The following is a 17,541-nucleotide window of genomic DNA, read 5'->3' as shown; positions in this document are numbered from 1 at the left end:
CAAGGTTTTTTAATTTTGATTTTGAGTTATCCAAATTTTTATGTCAGAGATGCAATTAGAATAGAGACAGCTACATCAGTGTCAGGTTTGGTATGGATGTATACTGTATTTGTGTATCACCAGCGTAAAAATGAAAGCTGAGGCAATGTGATCTTGAAAGCTGACCAAGTGGAAACATGTAAATGCTGAAGATGTTCCAACTCTCTATATTCTGAACCATCTGTGTTTCAGATTTAGTCCAAATCCCATCTTCATCAATTACTTTTACATGAGACTTTAGCATATTGTAAAAGTAACATATTGTTAAATCATCTTGAGTCATTGTTTAATTGAACATTTTTACACTGTCCTGTTTATATTGTCTGAATGACAAATCACCAAGATCTTATTCTCCCCTTTTTTGAAAGAACTTCAAACAATTTTCCATTCTGATAAGTATTCTGATCTGAAACTCACATTTCATTTACAGTATTTCCTTTAAGCAATGCAATGAAAAAAATCACATCCACTTCTTTTATCCCCAATTCATTTTGTAACATTGTTCTAGAAAAATCGAGTCTGCTATATCTCACCTTCTGTGATTCATTACCCTTAATCACTAAGCGCACACAATTGTGCCTTCAGAAACCTACACAGGATGCCATTATAATTTCAATCACATAATTGGTTACAAAATAGAAAGAAATGCCCAACAGAGCTATATTAAAGCAAAGAAAACTGCACACCTTTAATTCAATTACATTTAAACCTTAAGAACAAAAAGAATTCTATACTTAAAAAAATCTCTTACAGCCCTCAAAATCTCAGTACAGCTCTTACTGTCCTTCCTCCCAAGTTGGAGCCTAAACACAGACTTAAACCTTTTTCCTATTAGCTGGTCTTACAGTACATGCCTTCCCATTAATCCATGGGAGAAGCCAGTTCCACTCAGAACCTATCCTATCTGCTCTTTTCCTCCTGCTTGCTTCCAGGTTTGCCTCATTTTTTCTCTGGCTTTTCTCCTAAATAAATGTCTTTTCTTCTACAGTACGTCACATCTCACTACCTCAAAATGACCTTTTTGCTTCGATCAAAGCCTGACACAGATACTTATGTAGAAGGCTGACAATTTCACTATCTTAGGTGATGTTCATTTTAAGATGGCAGGACTCACCATAGCATTTAAGTTTCAGAGTTAAAATATTGAATTTGTACTAATCAAAACACTTCACCTTCAGACATTGAAACTTTTCCTGATTATTGTCAGGTTCATTGGAGGAGTGAACAGAGTGACCAACTCCACTGTGTGGTCCCCACAGCATCCCTTAGGTCAGAGGAGAGTGGACAGGGTGATCAACACTACCACATGTAATACTTGAAAACTTTTGATCAGCCTGGATTTGACACTGTTAACTTAACCACGTTTAATGTAGTCCCAGCTGTTTCTATAGCACTGCGATATCTTTATTAAATCTGAGAAGAGGGAGGAGAGAGCAAAAGAGGAAATGTATACAGTATCTTACGCAACCCCACTAAAGAGCTGAGGGAGAGAGAAAGTAGAAGGTAGAAGCAGAGGAAAGAGAAAGGGAGAGAGAGCTCCAGCAGGAGCCGTCCAGGTCTATGCCATCCTCTGAGTTCAAGGTCACAGGGGGACATTTCCACAGCAGTACTTGGAGAGAACAACAGAAACAGCAGTACAATGGCACAAGGGATGAGAGAAAGAGAGAAGGAAGAGGAAAGGAACTAAGAGAGGCAGTCAAGCACTGTAAAGTAAAGGGAACACAGAAGAGAGGAGAGGGCTGGGATTGCCCAGGGTAGGAGTAGGGGAGTGCTACCCTAATTTGAGAGAAGTTGTTCTGTTGGGTTGGCGAGTCTTTGATGGACAGGTGTCACTTTGGACACAGGTAAGTGTCCTCTCATCACGCCTGTCTCCCAGACAGGCTCTTGGGGAGGACTTAGAAGAATTCAACACTTCAGTCAAAGAGCAGCTGCTCAAGAGATTTACCCCTGTTAATATGTCCACTTTGCAACCTTGAAGGGCTGTGAGACGCCCTTGCAGCACAAATACAGGTCCAACCCAAAAACCAACATTTGTAAGCAAATGCCGAGGTAAATCCATATTTTATATTGTAGCAAGAGGGGGTTGGCAAGGATATAGACAAGAATTCAGGCTCTTTTTAGAATAGAAATTGCTCTTTATTTCTGACAATAGAAGACAAAGACAGCGTTACCAGGCTATAACACTAGGGTCACTTGGGGTACAGGTACAGTACATAGGTATAGGGTGGTTAAGTGGGTACAAGTATAAAAGGGTGTAAACCGGGAATAACTATTTATATGACAACCCAACAGCCCACAACAATGTGCAACTGCACCAGATGGTCAACCTGCGCTGGCCAGTAGCCCTTAGTCCCCCCTTTGGCTCCTCCTCCCATCCTGCCACTCACTGCGCACCTCAGCCGGGCACTCTTTGGCTGCAACGCCGGGCAAGATTGCCACACCTTCCCCCACCTGAAATGTCTGGCATCCCACCAACGTTTAATAACTCAGCGAGGCCACATACGAAATCCTCCAGCCTCCATAATGCCCGGCAAACTCGCTCTCTGCATTGGGGGAGAGTCTGGTGGTCCACTCCCTCGCCCCCCCGGGTCAGGGAACTGGCTGCTCCCCGGGCTCACATGGCCTGAAGGGAGCCAGGACTACCCTCCCCTGCTTCCCTAGCCGAACATGGTAGCAGACTTTTCCCACGGTCTCCAGGACCTACCCGGGTCCCTTCTATGTCAGCACCACCTTCAGGATGAGGCCCTTATGGCGCCACAGGCTGTAGACCAGACAAGGTCTTCCGGTCTGAAGGGGGCGTAGTGCAGATCGTAGTACTGCTCGTGCCATACCCCTGCTTGTCAGGCAGCTTCAGGTAAAGCTGTATACTCTCAGCATCTGCTGCTGCAGGTCTCACTCGTAATCCAGCCTGGCTGGCTGTGCCAGCTCTCCTCCAGGTGGCGAACCGAATGCCAGATCCACCGGGGGGAATGCAGCTCCCGGCCGAGCATGCTCACGGTTGGGGTGTACCCAGTGGACTCCTGCACTGCACTGCACAGTACACCCAGAGAGCGAGGGGGAAGTGGCGGTCCCAGTGGTCTACCAAGGTGGCCAGTTTGGTGGAGATCATCCAATTAAAACGCTACACCAACCCATCGCTCTGGGGATGCAGCAGGGTGGTCTGTGTTTTCTTAATCCCCAGGCTCTGGCGAACACCTGGGACTCGAAGTTATGCCGCTGATCGCTAAGGAGCCCTCCGTACTTTTCTTGAGTTTTTGTAGCGCTAGTTTTGGATTCTTAGTTGTGCTTCAGTCTGAGTTGGAAAAAGCAGACACAAAGTTTTAAAGAGGAAACACAAGCTTTGAAAGCACCAATCCAGAAGCAAACTCACTTTTAAATTGCAGTCCAGTGCAAGATGTTAACAGGCTGTCAATGACAGTGTATACTATTTGTATTTATCTTGGAGTTATCTCTTTCTTTTTATTAAAAATGATAACTGATGACTGCAGGGGGGTTCCTGGGTAGATTATTTTAAGAACAAAGAGACCACCCCACCCCCTCTTCCTTTTTCATGAACAATCCTGCTGAGCAAGGGGATGGGACAACCTCCAGAATGAATCAAGCAGAGTGTGTTTCTCTGGAGAAACCAAACCCTGCCGCTGAGCAAAGAGAGTTCTTAAAAGTAAATCCCAGGCTGGCCTGATGCTGTTACCCAGGTAGGCCTACATATTTTGTCTGACATTAGTGCACTGTTCAGCGCAAGAAGCTGGTAGTTGCTACTCACATAAGGAAAGTTTTATGGTAAAGCTGAAGTTCATGATGTGATTTTCTTACTCATTTTACAATAAAGTATACAACCTCCACCATTCTTTCATATATTAAACCATAATAATATTATGACTGGAAATCTGTACATGTGTGGTTCCTGTACCCAGCAATATTGTAGCATTATGTTTATGTAATAAATCACAGTGAAGCTATGGTAAAATGGCAATGTTGTGAAAGAAAGGGAAATTAAAGTAAAACAAGGAGGGAAAACAGTAAAAATGAATTCCAATTTGGAAAGAGGGACTCACAACTCTGTACAACAGCCCCGAGGAAATATAGCAAGTTATATATTTATTTTATAGATCTGTAGAGGAAATCCTTTAGACAGATTTAGTTGATGAGTAGGTCAGAGAACTTTAATAGTTTCTGTTTATTTTGGAATCTATACAATACGTATATAAATGCACTGTCTGGTAGTGTTCTTACAATTTGGTAGCTATTTTTGCACTTATGGTGGCAGTCAAAGTCCCTTTTAAGTACAGTACAGCTATGTCCAGTCTTTTGGAAACTGGAGATCAGCCTCAAAGCATCAGTCCTTCCTTCATACTGCAGCTACCGGCCTACCCAAAGATCAGGCCTCCTCTCAAACATCAGCTACTGTGAACTGCATTCAACCAGGAGTTGAATGCCTAAGCTTGAGGCCAGATGCTGAAGATCCCTTGTCATTGCAGTGGTGTCAGGGAGAGCTGCAAGAAACCCAACACTAGGTTCTGGTTCTGCAGTCAGGGAGAGTGGTTGGGAACCTGACAGTGGGTTCTGGTTCTGCTGTGAGTGAGAAGAGCTGGAAGCCCGAAGTGGGGTTCTGATTTTTGTTGTGGATGCATTTTCTCAAGGGGGGGTGCATTTCCTGCTGTTTGGGAAAAATACAACTTTCTTTACTTAATTGTGGTTAATTCAACAATTCCATCCATCCATTTTATAATCAGCACATCCAAAATGGGGCCCTGGGTTCAGTTCCTGGTGTGCTATATGCATGGAGTTTGTATGCTGTGCCCATGTTTGCATGGGTTTCCTCCAGGTGCCCCAGTTTCTTCCCCAGTCCAAAGACATGCTGGTAGGTTAATTGTCTTCTTGATGTGCATTTGTATGTGTCTGTTTTTGTGTGTACACCCTGTGATGGACTGGTACCCTGTTCCAGGGTGTATCCCTCCTTGTACCCATTGCTTGCCGGGATGGGCTCCGGCTTCCCCATGACCCTGTTCTGGATAAAGCAGTTACAAAATGGATTGATGAATAGATTTCATATTGAAAAGAAAAAATGATTTTATGAACTGTGATTTTAAATACTTATAAAACAGCTAAAAAAAAACCTGGAAAACCCCCAGTGACAGATAAGTTTAATGCAGTAGGCTTTTACAGGGTGAATAATTCATCTTTTGTCTAAAGGAGGAGATGGTCCAATGTCATCAAATATTTAAAAGAGATGCGATTATACTTCAGAACACAGTAAGGAGATACTGTAAGCCTATATACAGTTCTCCTTCTTCTAATTAGGAAAAAGAAATGTGCTCATCTTTCATTAAAAAACTAAAACATTTTCTGCTCACAATGTAATGTAGAGGTATTCTTCATTCAATTCATTCAACTTTATTTGTCATTATACTTACACAGGTGGATAATATAGTGAAAAGTGTTTCTCATTAGTCTCTCAGGTGCAGTATATATACATTATAGAACAGCAGACAGGATAATAGACAGAAATACAATAACAATAACAGTGTAAACAACAGTATGGTGCCAGTGCAAAAGTGTCAAAAACTGTGCAAATACACAAACAGAGAAAAGTATACAAAGAGGACAAAAACAGTGTAAAAGTAATACAGCGAACAGTGCAAAAATAATACGGTGATTATTAAATAGTACATCTAGTACAATTTTAAGTACAATTTTGGCTTACGTTCAGTAGTGGTGTAGGAGTACAGTCATTGTGGGTACAGGAAGAAGTGAGGAGAGATCATAGTATGATGGGATGGAGTGGGGGCATCACCAGCTTGACAGTTCTGGGGAAGAAGCTATTTTGGAGTCTTGTTATGTGCAACTGGAGCGTCCAGAACCTTCTACCAGATGGTAGGGGGACAAACAAGTTATGAGTGGGGTGAGTGGGGTCAGACATAATTTTGGTGGCTTTTTTCAGACTCCTGGTGTTGTAGATTTCCTGGATGGATGGTAAGGCACTGCCAATGATGTGTTGGGCAGTTTTGACCACCTGCTGCAGTGCCTTACGGTTGGATGTGGTGCAGTTGCCGTACCAGACTGTGATGCAGCTGGTCAGAATGCTCTCCACTGTACATCTGTAGAAGTTGGTGAGGATCTGTGGATGCAGGCGTATTTTCTTCAGCCTTCTCAGGAAGTACAGCCGTTGTTGTGCCTTCTTGATGAGACTGGAGGTGTTGAGTGCCCATGTGAAGTCCTTAGAGATGTGAACACTTAGGAATTTGAAGTTATTCACCATCTCCACTTCAATGTAGATGGGGGAGTGGACTTTTTCTTGTCTCCTGAAGTCAATGATCAGCACTTTGGTTTTGCTGATGTTGAGACATACAGTAGGTTGTTGGTTCAGCACCAGTCTGCACGTTTTTTTATCTCCTTTCTGTAGGCTGTCTTATCATTGTCAGTGATCAGGCCCACGACTGTGGTATCGTCGGGATACTTGATGATGGTAATGTGCTGAACTTGGCAGTACAGTTGTGGGTAAACAGGGAGTAAAGCACTGGGCTGAGCACACAGCCTTGAGGGGCACTGGTGTAAAGGGTGAGCATTTTGGAGGTGAGGTTCCCAATCCTGACAGTCTGGGGTCTGCTGGTGAGGAAGTCTAGGATCCAGCTACAGATGGTAGTATCTAGATCCAGAGCCCTGAGCTTGGTAGCAAGTTTTATGTGTATGATGGTGTTAAATGCTGAGCTTAAGTCAATGAACAGCATTCTTGAATACAGTAGGTGTTCCTTTTATCCAGGTGGGTGCTGTGTTGTATTCTTGTACTGTGTTAAATACCTGTACTGATTCTGATACATGGGTGTAGGTCTTTTGAACACAGCTTTGTAATCCAATGTGATGCTCTTAAATTGTTAATCTAATTCTCTTAATTATCCAGGACATCTGAGTTTCCATGATGTGGTTTCCACCTGCTAAAAGATAGTGGCCCAACTATGGATAAACCCTCTCATTAATTAGAGGAGATTACAGAAATGGCTTTGAGAAATGGCTCATCATTGTCAGGTATCACATTAAATAAATACCCACTCCATTCTCTGGCCAGATAACATAACTTAAGCAAGATCAGTAGCATTCAATAGCATGTGATGTAGTGTTTTTAGATTTTCAGAATATTTGGGATAAAGTTCCTCTTATTAAGAATTCTCAAACTCTAGGCAGTTGGATTTCAAAGTAATGTGCATTTTCAGATTGGCAACAGGTTGATGGATAGAAAACAAAGGTACAGATATTGGGTAATAATTTATAGTATATTACTGATATAGATTTTTGGTATAGCCAGCAAAGTAGTTATGTTCATAGATGATACTAAAGTAGAAGGATAAACAATGTAAGGGCTGCAAAGGAAATGCAAAATTATTTAGATTAAATTCAAGATGATGATGAATAATATGTACTGTAGGTTGGTGCAGGGTTTTGCATGCAGGTAGCAAAAACTAAATATACAAAATATGAAACACTAAATGTATAAAGGTTACATATGAATATATGTATGTCTTTTATGTCTATGTTGACAAATCATTTACATGACACAATGCAGGGATGCAATAAAAAAGCAAACAAAATGCTAGGATATACAATGTAGCAGCAAGGCTTATTAAAAATACAGGAATTAAGTTTGCTGCTCCCTTGCCAGTCTCTCTCTCCCTCATCTCAGTGGTGCTGGATACAGAGAGGCCATTCCATTTGGTTCACATTTAAGGTGTTTTTCTAGCTGATAGAATTTCCTTATTAGGAACAACTCCCAAAGCTGAGATTCACCAGCCACCCTAATAAATGGTAATCTCTGGCGCCTTACTTTCTGGGGAGGTTCCTTGGGCGAGTCGCATCCCAGGAACTTAGACACACAAAACCCCTACATTTATTGGTGCCCCGTGTGAGGATGGCTCAGATTGAAACGAGTCGATCAAGCGGAATAATTTAGTCGAAAAAAAACACCGCAGCTTCCGTGCATGACAATACAGTGTGCTGAAAGCCCAAAAAAAGTTCCCCTTGCTCTTTAAGCTACAGTGCTTGATTTTGGTGACCTTTTGCGATCTACCGAGTTGATTGCATATTTGATATTGTGGTGTTCTGTGGTAGAACTGTGATTTCGTACTTAAAAGTAATACTCTTAAGTTTTTCCTGAGTAATAACAATGGATGTTAAAAAGTCTGAATTAGACTAGTCGCTAATAAGCACTCTCTCTAGCAACGACAATCCTGACTACTGGCACAGTATTGAGAAATTGAATTTTAACAAAGTTGAAAAACTTCAGGCAGACCTGGTAGCCAAGGTAATGAACAAGCTTAGTGCAGGAGGTTCCGTGAACGCAATACAGGTCGTATCTAATTTCAATTTAAACCTCGCTAAACAGCTTTAATTGACCTTATCTGAGTTATCGAAGTTCCAGAAGCTTTAGGGTAAAGTTGAGAGATATAGGACTCAGCGAGTTGAGTTATTAGACATAATCAGTGAGAGAAAGAAAGAAACTGAAAAATGTGAAAGCCAACTCAAAGAGGTTTCAGTGAAACTAGAGGATTTGTCCATTGAGAAAGCTATCACTGAGAGGGCTCAGAGAAGGCTAGAGGCTAGCCTACATGAAAAAGAAAGGGAATTAGAGAGTTTATACAAACGTAACCATAAAATGCACAAGGACTTGTTGCGTGTCCATGAGGATAAAGACTTGCTTAGACAGGAGCTGGATGCTGCCCTGCAGGGCAGGGCAGCAACTGCAGCACAGGCGTTCCTCACCGCCAAGCAGCCCGGAGCGCTTGGTTACCCGGGAGTTAAGGGCTTAGCCTGAGAGAGAGTTCTCCCAGCCAGGATCTGTAACTGGGTCATTGTGGGGTAGAGAGCCGAGTCAATTAAGGCGTGTGCCCCCAGACCACAATCTCTGCCATAGCTCCGTCAGCGGAGAAGCTAGGAAAATAAACCTCCACTCGCTGAGACAGCTAGCAAAGGACATAGAGAGATTTGACCCCACAGTGTTAGGGAATAATTTCGAGAGTTATATTCATGACCTCAGGTACACACTGCAGTTTATGCCAGATGCCACAGAACAGGAGGAAGTGTTGCTGGTCAGAAAAACTACCAGCAGAGTCGTACATGAGTGGATGGCTAGGCAGACAAAAGAGGTCTGTAATGACTTTGAGGAGCTGTGCCAAGCACTGATCCAAGAATACAGTACGTTTATTGACCCGATTGCTGCCATGGCCGCCGCCCATCACGTTAAGAACGAGAGAGCCGAGTCATCCCGCGAATATTATGAGAGACTTGGACGAACTTATTTTGCAGGGCGAAATTATGAGGGTTGTGAAGAGAACGCAAATTTCAAGGGCTTATTCATTGCCAATTTCCACCCATCAGTCAGAAAAATGATCTTAATGCATACAGATGCACAGACCATGAAAATGGCTGATATTAGGAGATTAGCGCAAAAAGCCTGGGAGTATGAGGTCCAAAGTCGCTCCGAGCAAAAAGCTGTTAAAGCGACTGTGTTCGCCATCAGAGCCAGCGGCGCAGAAGCTTCTGAGCTATCTAAGCCCCAGCACAATGCAGGCACACAGGACCGCACCCAGCGTACCTACACACCGTGAGAACAATGGGGGAGGGATAGGGCTAGAGAAAGCTAGCAAAAAGGCTAAGCAAGAGGATGCGATAGCCACCAGCCTAGCCAGGCTTGAACAGGCTTTATTTGGACAGGTACAAACGCTCCCCAAGGCTGCCGGAAACGTGAATGAGCTAAAACTTTCCACCTCAAGAGAGCGGGCCACGCCCCTCTCCACTGGAGGAGGTGGAGACCCGTTCCCTTAGTCTATCTGATTGAGCAGAAGGGTTCCTGCCAAGCGAGTACCGACCCCACCCCTGAAGTCAGAGAGCAGGCAGGCTCTAGACGACTTCTGGGGAAGTTAAAATGGAAAGGAAAAGCCAGGGGCTTTTACCTCAAGGTTGCCATTGGAGACATCTTCCACAGTCTTCCAGAGGCACTGATTGACACTGAGGTTGAAATGTGTTTGATGTCATTGCGTTTATATGGGAAGCTCAAACGGGTAGAAAAAGAAAAGGGCATGCGACTCAGAGTGGAATCTTTGGTGGATCGCCAGCAATGGAAATTGTGAGATCAGGTCAAGGCTCCTAAGCCTTTTGTACAGAAGGAAAGGGGGGCCAAGAGGCATAATGTGCTCACACAGTGCCCACCGAACACAGTATCCCATGCGAAGATTCCTTCTGTTCCCTCTGGACAAGAAATAAAAATATTTTCTTGTTTCCCTGATATACAGGGAAGTCCTGCCCCGGCCAAGGTCCCAACAGCCTCCCTGCCACAGGTAAAGCATGCCTAAAGAGGAGCAGATCTCCCCACCTGGTGATGAAAAGGAGGTTTCCCTGTGTACCCTGGCACCCAAGTGGGGTCAGGACCACCACCCCGCAGTGGTGGAAGGGATCCAGATGGCAGGAGAGCAGGTTGGTGATGTAGCCCTCACCCTTAGCTCTGAAAAGTCCTCTATTAGTGAGGATCTGTTTGAGTTGTCACAGGGCCACCGCCAGGTGACCCCAGTGCAACATTCACATGTTAGACAGGGGGCCCAGCTGGACACTGGAGCTACTGTGCTGTGGACACACCTGATCTCAGATGCCAGTCCCCTCTGCTGTGACCCAGGGAACCTGCAGTCAGGTAACATTATTCCTCAGGCCTTCCAGGTAGTTAGTGAGATTGACCTGATTGTTCCTGCCTTGACGGCAAGGTTTCCAACACACCCAGTCCCATGAAGGGACAGAGAATGAAAGTTGAGCAGGTTTTCTTCCAGCCACCAGCTCAGTTTGTCAATCTGAGTCTGACCAACAGTGGTACACCCAGACTGGAGCTGGATGGTCAAGCCACCCGCCTACCAGTGCAGAACATGGCAAAGGGGGGTGTCAGAATCCCCGCCCGCACTGACACGGGCCTGGTGAGTGATAGCGAGTTCAAAGACTGTGAACACGTATCCCAGTGCTGGGGCAGTTCCCTGACCCCCTAGCGAGGGAAGGGGGGAGCGAACAGGTGTCCTACACCCACCCCCAGCGAATGATTATAAACATGCCGATAGAGGGACTCCTCAATCAGGAGGTGTGCAGGGTGGACCTGAACAGTGAGAATGGGGTAACAATCCCAGATCACTCAGGTGCTCCAGATGACCACTCAGCCGAGGGTCAGGCATGCTCCACTGCTGTGCCACCCCCATCGGGGTTCCTAGAGCACAGGCATAAACAGATCGGAAAAGCAGATGCCCTGGAAACGGCGGAGCAGCATCAGCAGCTGCGTCAGATCTCCCCAGATTTCCAGGATGTTGTTGCCCAGGATGCCACATGGCATATCGAGAAAGACAACATGTACATGCTCTGCCAGCTTAGAATGGCAACAGTCACTCAGGAAGAGATGACTGGGATCAGCCACCCTAAAAGACTTTTGGGAGGACTGATTGCTGCCGCCACTGTTGTGCGTTTTCTATTTTTGGTAGGTTTTTTTGCTATTGGCACTCTCACCCTGACTGCCCCAAGAAGGCAGGTGTCAAAGATGCAGAAGGTGATGGCAGAGGGTAGTGACAGGCTGTATCAACAGCAGCAAAAGCTGGAAAGCCTAGGGAAAACCCTACAGGTAACTTCCTATGCAAAAGGGTTAAATCTTATCCCCCACCCAGTGGGCAGGATTGTCGGTGTTATACAGTGGGTTTATGCTTGTGTGCAGCAGGCCAGAATGTTGACGCAAGACCTGTTAAGGGAACTTAGTGCCACTGTAGCCAGTCTAGCTGTGGAACAAATCCCAACCCACTTGATCCCACTCTTCTCAGTAGAGGAGCATGTGACGTTAACCACCCCATTGCTCGTGGCTCACCCAGAAGGGGATCCAAGATTGAATTTAGTTCCAAATCTTGAGATGGGTATGGCTACCAATGCTATCCATTGGCTGTGTCTAAATGATCCGCCACTGAAGGGTGTGAAGCTACTATAATGAGCAGAGGGAGGTTAATGAACCCCATGGAGAGCAGGTGGGAAGTAAATGGCTGGTCAGTACACCACATTTAACTATCACTATGACTTATGACAGGCATGATACAGCTACCACAATGCAGCTGCCTAATCAAACGGTTTTCCTGCAACTTCCCGAGGAGGCCATAGTGCATCTTGGTGACTTAACACTGTACTGTCTAGAACCAGACAATTTAAGACCAAACTTGAGGTCATGGATGCCTTCAGGTGCCGCACTGTTGAATTGGATAGTAAAGTCCAAGAAACAAGTAAGCCTTAAAGGGGTACAGGTAGTTGAGTTCGCCTTTAATGGAACAGACCTCCAAACCACCGTGGTAGGTGCCCAACACAGTTGTTGTGGTTCATCGGGGGGCTGGGAAAAGGAACCGGTCTTATTCTAATGCTGCTGCTGGGTAGCTGGATCATGACTGGCAGGTAGCATGAATGAGTCAAAGGTAGCATGTCAAAAGAAAGGAGGTGACCTCTCCCCAAATATCTGCCTACTACAGAGGCATCAGATATTGGCAGTGAACTTCCTGATGTGTAAAGCCTAGACTGAGATGATGTCTCCTACCTTGGTTATACATGCTCCAGGTGTTATGATAAGTTAAGTGATGGTCAGCTTCTCATGTGAGTGTGACTTATCATCTGTTCTAGCGGATGTTCTTCATAATATATGTTTCCAATGCTGGTTCCTGGTTCTCTAGAACTAATGTGGACATTTAAGGTTAATGTTTTAATAATACAATAAAAATAATAATACAAGGGACATCACTTAACCCTGTTTTGGTTTGAAGACAACAATGTCTCAGGACCTCATGACCTTCAAAAGTGGGGATAACCAATAGGGGTTTTGTGCATTTACTGGGACAATTATTAATTGTAGCAGTAAGTCACAAAATTATTCTTTGATGGCTATTAGAAAACCGACCCAGCGGGGTAACTCAGCAACGCACACACGCGGATACTAATACAGGAGAATACATGTATTAACATATAAAATGTGCATATAAACATAACAGATCTTATAGTGAGGGTTAGCAGAATACAAAAGGTATATATTCAATAACGTAGATCTACAAATACCAAGAGGGACATACATTGAGTATACCATTCATTTATACCGTTTTCGTAAATGAACTTTGATTACAACTTCTACACTAGATACTCAAAACAAGTACATCACTCATAGGAATTAAATTGATATCAACTGGGGTTGAGGTAACAATTGAATTCTCGAGCTGTAATGCAGAATGTTGAATACTCATCCAATCTCTGTGGATTCAGATCTCCAGCGGACACAAGGGAACAGCGGCAGGCTGTTGATTAGTCCGATCGGTGTCCTCTGGCCCGGTGCCAAGCAGTGCTGGTCAGGCGTGAGGTCTGGGAGAAGGAGGGAGAGATTCCCGCTGTGACGCACTGGCAGTGGGCTCTCTGAAGACCGGCTAGTTAGTCCTGGCTTAACTAGCAGGGATTGTGCACATGGAAAGTGGCTGCGGGTCCAAGCAAGTCACACTCTTTAGACGGGAAGAAGACCGGTTCGTTCCCGATGTGGCGCTAGTCCTAAATCCTGAGATTCAGTTGTCCACAGTTCCGACCGTAGTTCACTCGTTGATCAGGCGAGCGTTTGCGGTGGGTTCGTGAGGCTTGCTGCTGGGCTAAGCTCAGGCGGATCCTTCGGTTACACACGGCGACTTCTGTTCTCGATTCTTAGAACAAAGTAAAGTCCTGACACTCGGACACACTGGCTGTTACATGATTGTCCAAGATGAGTCTGAGAATGTCCTAGAGGAGCACCTTCCTGGGCCCTGTGCTGCCTGTTTTATCTGGAGGAACTACGGTCATTCATTGGTTGAATGTTCCGTGGGCATTCGAGACCCACGTGGCGTTACCCTGCCCTACCAGTTCCTGATTGGCTGATCGAGGTGGAGGATCAGTAACCATGCTCTCTGACATTAGGGTTATAAATAACCTGAGATGCGACTCTCCCAAGGAACCTCCCAGACAGTAAGGCGCCAGAGATGACCATTTATTAGGGTGGCTAGTGAATCTCAGCTTTGGGAGTTGTTCCTTATAAGGAAATCTATCATCTAGAAAAACACCTTAAATGTGAACCAAATGGAATGGCCTCTCTGTATCCAGCACCACTGAGATGAGGGAGAGAGAGATTGGCAAGGGAGCAGCAAACTTAATTCCTGTATTTTTAATAAGCCTTGCCGCTACAACAGTTAAAGGTGTAGAAATAAAATTGAGCGATGTTACGTGAAGACAGTACAAATACACTACTAAGACCTGCACAATTTAGATTGCCACATTACAAAAGAAAATGTTGCAGCTCTAGAAGAAGAGCAACCAGATATAGTCCAGGGATTACTGGAGTGCCCTAAACTGGCAAGCTGAAGAAACTGTACCTTTTTAGTATGTAAAAAAGACTACATGGGAATGTTGTAGGAACAAGTGTTCAAAATCCTCTAAGGTACTGACAAAGTCAACCCGAATGAACAGAATGAAAATAAATCAAAGGTGCAGCTGGAACCTATGTAAACATGCATCTAGAACTGAGAGCAGGAGACACTTCTTTACAAAGAGGGTTTCTGGAATCTGGAAAAAGATTATGTTCCAACTATGTTCTTGAAGACAATACCCATTCTTCTTCTAGGAAATTGCTGGTTGAGATACTGGGATCAATTAAATACTGAATACTAAGTGAATACTTAAACAATCAACAAGGTTTATTAATTGATTTTTTGTTGATATTTAAGTTTCACTCTTAAGAGTGTTTGGTCTGAGCAATCAATTTTTTATTAAAAAAATATCAATTTTCAAAACTTGTATTTCAAATATTTCATTTGTAATTCAAGAAAATACGACATCAGCAGAAGGGGGTGAATGCCTTTGCAAAGTACTATAAATGGGATGTTCATAAATCGGTTATGTAGAATGTTTTATCTGGTTATTTCTTTATTTCTAAAAATAAGCGTTCAAATATGCCTAAATATAATGAAAATAACTGTATGTGTACTTTATGAGGAAAGTTAAGGATGGTAATTATGGTAATTGGTAATTGGTAATTATGGATGGTAATTATAAACAATATTGTTTTCTCTGACAGCAGGATGTTAACAGGCTTATTTTTTCTTGAACATGTCTAATGTCAAGCCCAATGTGAGAATTTGAAAATTTAAACTGCAGACTCAATACCTGCTGCTTATAGGTACTGTATGTTTCAAACTCTTGCATTTTTAATTGAATGCACGGATATATTAACAAATAAAGTCGACATTTATGGGGTCTTCCTGACTCTTAGCCTACTATGAGCCTGGAACCATGCTCATTGAGTCCACAGTTCAGCCTAAAATTCCAATTACACAACACTTGTCAAAAACAGAATTTCACAATTGTTGATGCACCTTCTTTGGTTGGGTGAGCTTGCTTATTCATTTCTGGCTAATATTTGCATTCCGTGAAGTATATTTTCGCCTAACTGAGTGAAGGATTGTGGAAAGTCTTTAAACAAAGTCTTAACCCTAACCCTAACCTACTTTAAGCTAAATCCAAAGCTAGAGTTAGGGTTAGGATTCACACAAAATGTAGACAATTTCTGATGGCATAGCTGTGTATTATTTCAGAAAAGGAATTTAGGAAATGTGATATCTTCACTTTTTTTTCTTACCTACAATGTTGTCTACAACTGGAATGTTGTCTACTGTATTTTTTCAAACAGGTGGCTCCCAGTTCTTGGGTTGTTAACAGTATCTTTATACACAAGATTTAATGTATGGCCATTGCCCCTGTGTCTTGGGTCGAGTCTGAGATGCAGGTGATGTACGGAAAGTGCTGCAGTATGGACTAAAGCCCCTCTCTCCCCTTCTGTCCTCAGTGAGAAACCGACTGCTCACCTGGCCTCCGATATGGACCTGGAACTGGACCTGACTGAGCCACTGTGCCTGGGCAGCACCGATACTCTCACCAATGGCAACAAAGCTGACCTGGAGGCAGCCAAGCGCCTAGCCAAGAGGTTATACAATCTGGATGGCTTCAAGAAGTCTGATGTGGCCCGACACCTGAGCAAGAAGCAAGTGTGGATGTTACTTCTGTCTTGTCTTCTGTGTCTCCGCGCTCCTGTGTCTCCTCTCAGGGTTAAATTTTGTGTTCCTGTGTCAATAGAAACATCACAAATCAGAGGAGGCCATTTTGTTTCTTAGGCTCGCTTCAGCTGTTCAGTCCAAGAATTCCATCTTGGAGAGCTGGCTTCAGCAACATTGCTGAGTAGCCGTGTTCCTCTCTTTATCTGTACATGGTACTCAGATGAGAAATGATAAATGGAGCATGGAGCATGTGTGCAATATGTTATAGTGTAAACATAGGAAATACACAGAACAACACACTGCTACCACCAACATGTCTGCTAATGACAATTAGTTCAGCCAGGTGATGGCTCAAATACCTGCCACTCCATTTACCTGTATTTCTTCCACTTTTTGTGAAACTTTCTCAGAAGAAATGTTCCAAAGGCCAAATGAGTTCAGGTATTTCCAAAGTCCTGCTACAAAGCAATGAGCTTCCCAGTTTCCGCTACTGTACATCAGCCCACCGTGTACATATCAGCTTTATGCAAAACCTCCTGCTGTGGTCAAAGGGGTCTACTAAAATTGTGGTTTCTCGCTTATCATGGAAATAATGAAATAACAGATACCATGCAAAAATGAGGCTTAGTAATAAGCTTCTTCATGTCTTTTTTTCCAAATCATTTGAAAATATCACTCTTATAAAGTGATTGTTTAAAAAAACAAAGAAAATAGGGAGCTATAAGAGAAGTAGTGGAGTAAATGTAAAGCCTTGCAGCTGCAAAGCTCATTTTGGAATATCACAGTGAATCCAGAATAACTTTTTTAAGTTTTATTTTTTAATGTCTTCTGTTTTATAATCTCTCCAATTAGAGTCTGCAAATTTCTTGACTGTGGTGGAGTCATTAGCTGTTTAATTTACAACTAGTATTACAGTATTTCACTACATATTGTATTACACAGTTGTAAACTATCCACGAAATGAATTATTTTTGCTGTGATCAATCTGGGAAAGAGTCTTACTTTGTCAGAAATTTAAGAAGACCAAGGGTCATGAGATATTGCATTATCTGTGATTTCTCCATTTTGTGTTTGGTGTTATTTGTGTTTCCAGACAGCTTGTTTTAGTGTGTCAGTATGTCTTTTAACAATCAATATGAAAAATAATAACTCATGATAAAGGGCACAGTCTGCATAAATACTTGTGTGCCTTGGTTCTTGGGTCTTGATGGTTTCACTGTTCTGTGCTGGTGTGTTGGTTGGGCTGAGACTACAGGTGAATGACGAGTGACGCCTCCTTCTCTGTTGCTCTTCCTGCAGCAATGAGTTCAGCCAGATGGTGGCAGAGGAGTATCTCCGTTTCTTCAACTTCACAGGCATGAGTGTGGACCAGGCTCTGCGGTGAGCTGAACACCTCAACAGGGTCACACTG

General features: G+C 43.5%; 1 protein-coding gene across 1 annotated transcript in view; it reads left to right on the top strand.

Annotated features, from left to right (window-relative positions):
• LOC148835145 (uncharacterized) overlaps nucleotides 1–17,541 on the top strand; it is an 83,648-nt gene that overhangs the window by 29,791 nt on the left and 36,316 nt on the right. Inside the window, exons 6-7 of the mRNA XM_088915346.1 lie at nucleotides 15,923–16,117; nucleotides 17,430–17,510. Of these exons, the coding sequence (XP_088771472.1) occupies nucleotides 15,923–16,117; nucleotides 17,430–17,510 (276 nt within the window). The remainder of the gene's footprint in view (nucleotides 1–15,922; nucleotides 16,118–17,429; nucleotides 17,511–17,541) is intronic.

Source organism: Atractosteus spatula, chromosome 5 (genome assembly GCF_055471065.1).
Source record: "Atractosteus spatula isolate fAtrSpa1 chromosome 5, fAtrSpa1.hap1, whole genome shotgun sequence".
In the NCBI taxonomy this organism is placed as follows: domain Eukaryota; kingdom Metazoa; phylum Chordata; class Actinopteri; order Semionotiformes; family Lepisosteidae; genus Atractosteus; species Atractosteus spatula.
Note: the sequence above shows the minus strand (reverse complement) of the source record. Positions and strands in the feature narration are given on the sequence as shown.